General features: G+C 47.4%; 1 protein-coding gene across 1 annotated transcript; it reads left to right on the forward strand.

Annotated features, from left to right (window-relative positions):
- Positions 1 to 1,274: 1,274 nt before the first annotated feature.
- Positions 1,275 to 4,482, forward strand: LOC144710163 (very-long-chain aldehyde decarbonylase GL1-1-like). The gene is made up of 11 exons (XM_078583845.1): positions 1,275 to 1,468; positions 1,591 to 1,808; positions 1,930 to 2,162; positions 2,301 to 2,520; positions 2,600 to 2,721; positions 2,813 to 3,069; positions 3,185 to 3,292; positions 3,400 to 3,606; positions 3,736 to 3,846; positions 3,938 to 4,111; positions 4,202 to 4,482. Exons 1-11 carry the CDS (start codon positions 1,418 to 1,420, stop codon positions 4,355 to 4,357), a joined length of 1,857 nt encoding a protein of 618 aa, XP_078439971.1. The 5' UTR covers positions 1,275 to 1,417; the 3' UTR covers positions 4,358 to 4,482.
- The last annotated feature ends 349 nt before the right edge of the window (positions 4,483 to 4,831 follow it).

Raw genomic sequence — 4,831 nt, forward strand, 5'->3', positions numbered from 1 at the left:
AAGTACATACAATGAGGAATCATGATGGGCGGCGATAAAAGAAAATCCTAATTTTCCAAATTGAAAAGTTTGATTATAATCCCGTATCATGATGGGCGGCGATAAAATCTGACTGTCATCGCACCGTCAACTAAAACAAATATTAATAGTGGATAACCACGCTCTTATTGGCCAGTATTATTCATTAGAATATGTACGCTGTTAAAAGTAAAATGGGGACCGGTAAGATGGTATTTTGCTTTACACGGCGGGTCTGCATTTGCTTTCACTTTTTGGGGTCCCGCGTGGACTTCAAGACTTGAGCATATTTTTCGTCGACTCATATTTTACAAGGTCTCACGACTGGGCGTCACTTGGTAGAGCATTTTACTATGTAATTACCAAGATGGCGGCGTATATTATATTTGTGTTCTGTGCAAACTAACAAAAGGATCCGATAAAAAGTATGTCTTTACTGATAAACGATGTGGCCGAAGAAAAGCTAAAAGGATAATCAGTACGTTCTGTAGAAAAAACGTTTTCACGGTGATGTAACGAGGTATATGTTTTCTCCTCAACCAATAAATCGTTTATGACTTCTTCCTGAACTTGCCCACAATCTCGACCGCCGCATCAAAACCTGAGATGATATACGACCGCCCACAATCTTGACAGGCGCAAGCCGCCAGCATGATCTGGGCAAGTCGTCATGTTTAGCCGACATTAGAACGATAGATAAAGCGTTAACCTGGTCCTCTTCTTTGCCGAATACGTCGACAGTCTGTCCGATGCCGTGTAATTATGGGCTTTGCTCCACCACATTTAAACTCGATACTGGCTTATTTAATAGGAGATAAACCAGCGTTCGCGGGCCCTACTCCCATGCGAAATAATTGGCAGCTGGCAGCTGGTGACCTGGTAGTCTGGTACTTGTTGACAACTTACTGGCCACAGAGCTCTTAATAAAATCCTTGATATTTATAGCAAAGGCACATCGTCACTCTGTAGACTATGACGTCTTATATCGGAGCCTGGTCCGACGACCATAATACACTGTCCCGTTTTCCTTGCAGCTTCCGTGGACAATAAACTGACAACAGCGATATCAAAAATACATAAAAATATCAGATATAGACGGGGTCGCTAAAGCGCACCAGTGCGGAGGGAGGAGGGTTTACTGTCTCTCCATCAACGCGGTCCACGTGATTATTTTATAAGCAAATACAAATTCCGCGAGTGAGCCGGACGCGTTCCCGTTCCTGTATTGTTCGAAACTCCTATATAATTGAAGCCCCTTTGCCTTCAGCTCACAAGTCACAACAAATCTGCTTAAGCGGAGAAGGCTCGAAGAGACTCGAGCATCAACTCCTTTAGACCCATTCAGCGTCTCCTAGTTACACGTTGTTGGGAAAGAGAGAAGTAGGCAGTGCTGAGGAACATGGAAGCTGCGCTCTCCTCCTATCCCTGGGAGAACCTCGGATCCTACAAGGTACATCTCTCTTTTACTATCCCTCATTCGACGTCTCCCAAAGTCTATCCGCCCATCTATTTCTCATTTTTCCCCCTCGCTGAACTAACGTTGTTTTTCCTGCTCTGCTTTTGCTTTGTCAGTACATTCTTTACGGACCACTGTTGGCAAAGGCCCTCAATACAAGGCCTTGGGAGGGTGCCACGCCCAGCTGGTGGGTGCACATCCTCCTCCTCTGCGCTCTACGTGGCCTCATCCACACCTTATGGTGTTCCTTTGGCAACATGCTCTTCCTCACGCGCAACCGCCGCATCGTTAAGGATGGCGTTGACTTCAAGCAAATCGACAAGGAATGGCACTGGTACAGCTCGCTCTCTCTTTTCCTGTGTTTATTGGGAAATCCTCTGCTTCCTTCCATCTATGCCTTCTGTTTACCTATGATTATTATCTAACTGAGATTGTCGATATTATGAAAATCGCAGGGACAACTTCTTAATCCTGCAAGCGTTTATCGGTGCGGGTGCATACTACCTCTTCCCCGCGGCGGACAGCCTTCCTCTTTGGAACGCCAAGGGGCTCCTCTACGCGCTTCTGGTCCACATGACGGTCTCCGAGACGCTGTTTTATTTCTCCCACAGACTATTCCACACCGGCTTTCTATACCGTCGCTATCACTCCCTCCACCACTCCGTCCCCGTTCCCCAGTCTCACACAGGTGAGTAATTCTCTCCTATAATTGTTATTTTCACCCTCTTTATTCAACCATGTTCCACTTTTACTACCTGATTGCCTCTGAAGCGTAGTGATGTATCGCTTGATCTCTCTTTTTAATGTTCTCCATCCAATCGTGCAGCTGGACTGGCGACCCCGATGGAGCACCTGGTGCTGAGCGCAGTCCAGGGGATGCCCCTTCTGTGTAGCTTCTCGATGGGGCATGGCTCCATAGCCCTAGTTTACGGGTACGTCCTGGGCTTCGACTTTCTCAGAGCCATGCTTCACAGCAACGTGGAGGTCCTCCCCAGCGGGCTCTTCCAGCGCATCCCCTTCCTCAGATACCTTCTCGCGACCCCTACGTAAGTGTTATCCTCAAATCCCCAAAAGAGTCTTATTGATTATGATGATGATTCTGACGACAATAACGAATGGGTTCAGATACCACACGCTTCATCACAAGGAGCACGACAGTAACTTCTGCCTCTTCATGCCGATATTCGACTTGCTGGGCAGCACCCTCAACCCCAAGTCCTGGGAAGAACACGAGAGGATCTGCAAAGGTACGCGATATTTCATCAATTATCTATACGATCATTATCCTTGTAAAACTTGCAAGAATCTCAAGCAGTGAAATCCCTGTTGTGACCACAGTAAAGAACGAGGATGTGCCCGGATTCGTGTTTCTGCTCCACGCCGTGGACGTGGTTTCGTCGATGCACTCGCCCTTCGTCTTCCGGAGCTACGCATCCCACGCCTATGTCACGAACCTGCTCGTGCTTCCCCTGTGGCCCGTCGCGTTTGCCGTCATGATCTGCATGTGGGCCTTTTCCAAGACCTTCCTCGTCTCCTTCTACAACCTTCGCGGCCGCCTGCACCAGATCTGGCTTGTTCCGCGCTTCGGCTTCCAGGTACAGATCTGGGTTCTACTTCTAGCCGCCCATCTGCGACTTAACATATTTCTTCTACAAAAAACCTTTCTGGAAACATTTCAGTACTTCCTTATTGAAACCTCTTTTTCTGCAGTACTTCCTTCCGTGGGCCAAAGATGGGATCAACGCGCAGATTGAGCACGCCATTTTGAGGGCAGATCGGCTGGGCGTCAAGGTCCTCAGCCTCGCCGCATTGAATAAGGTAGGTTCCATCTCTCCTTTTGGCTCCATCGAGAATCCAGATTTTCCTAGTCAAGGTTGAATGGGGTATAAGGCGCGAGGGCTGATAAGATTTTGACAACTGTGCAGAATGAGTCTTTAAATGGAGGAGGGACTCTTTACGTGAAGAAGCACCCGGAGCTGCGAGTCAGAGTTGTGCACGGCAACACGCTTACCGCCGCCGTCATCATCAACGAGATACCGAATGATGTTAGCGAAGTCTTCCTCACTGGCGCTACCTCCAAACTTGGACGCGCCATTGCACTCTACCTCTGCCGCCGGAGAATCCGCGTCTTGGTAAACACTCTCTCTTTCTCTCTGTCTCAAAACATATGGACACAATATATACGTTATCTACATCCGTTGTGCGCCTCGACTATTTCTTTATCCATGGGCATAACATGAGTCTCTTTACGCACTTTTCAGATGTTGACGGCCTCGGTGGAGAGGTTCCAGAGAATCCAGAGGGAAGCACCTCCGGAGTTGCAGCACTATTTGGTGCAAGTCACCAAGTATCAGGCAGCACAAATCTGCAAGGTAGTTCCCCGTCCCCTTTGAAATCATCTAAAGTAAATGTCTTCTCTATTTATGCAAGACGAGGCGCTAATTCGTGTTTGGTTTGGAACAGACGTGGATCGTGGGCAAGTGGTTGAGCTACAAGGAGCAACAGTGGGCGCCGGCTGGCACCCACTTCCACCAGTTTGTTGTGCCTCCTGTCTTCGAGTTCCGCAGGGATTGCACCTACGGCAAGCTTGCTGCCGTGAGGCTGCCCAAAGACGTGCAGGGTCTGGGCATGTGTGAGGTAACTTTGCGGCCTCTTACATTTTGTGAGAAATGACAAATCTATTGAGGGTGGAAAAGTGACAAACTCGCGAACAATTTTTTCTCACAGTACAAGCTGGATAGAGGAGTCATTCACGCTTGCCACGCGGGAGGCGTCGTCCACTTTCTTGAGGGATGGACACACCACGAAGTCGGAGCCATCGACGTCGACAAGATTGATGTTGTCTGGGAAGCGGCGCTGAGGCATGGACTCCGACCTTCGTAGAAATTTACCATCAACTACGGGGGACGAGGCTCGCTAAAATAGCTCACTAGCCTCAGTCGAGAAGAATATTCTTTATATTATCTTCACGTTCATTATACTTAAATACAAAAATACAAATTCGTTCATTCGTTTCTGATGGCTCGATTGATATTTTTGGCCTTATGGATTGTATCATTTACGATGCAATGGATGTTATTGTCTCTTACAACAATTCTTATATTCAGCTGTAGTTTTTAAGATGTTATTAAGGGGCACTGGAGGTCTGTGCTGAAAAGTGTGCTGAGTTTTTGGAGCTGAAAAATTGAAGTTTGAGGCTGAGTCCCTGAGGGCAGCTCTTTCTTTACATATATCCAACCATACCCTCTCATATAAAAATAAACTAGCCAGGCTATAATAAACCTTATCCAGGAATTACTCTTACATTGTAGGGAGAGTGAAAGAGGCGATTTATGATTCAGCAAGGTTTATTTGTGT

Source organism: Wolffia australiana, chromosome 12 (genome assembly GCF_029677425.1).
Source record: "Wolffia australiana isolate 7733 chromosome 12, ASM2967742v1".
In the NCBI taxonomy this organism is placed as follows: domain Eukaryota; kingdom Viridiplantae; phylum Streptophyta; class Magnoliopsida; order Alismatales; family Araceae; genus Wolffia; species Wolffia australiana.

Bases quoted from the DNA above. Each gene is read 5' to 3' on its own strand.
- LOC144710163 (XM_078583845.1), top strand. From the start codon at position 1,418: ATGGAAGCTGCGCTCTCCTCCTATCCCTGGGAGAACCTCGGATCCTAC. The intron at 3,070-3,184 runs GTACAGATCTGG...CTTTTTCTGCAG, and splicing joins TTCCGCGCTTCGGCTTCCAG to TACTTCCTTCCGTGGGCCAA. The intron at 3,847-3,937 runs GTAGTTCCCCGT...GGTTTGGAACAG, and splicing joins AGGCAGCACAAATCTGCAAG to ACGTGGATCGTGGGCAAGTG.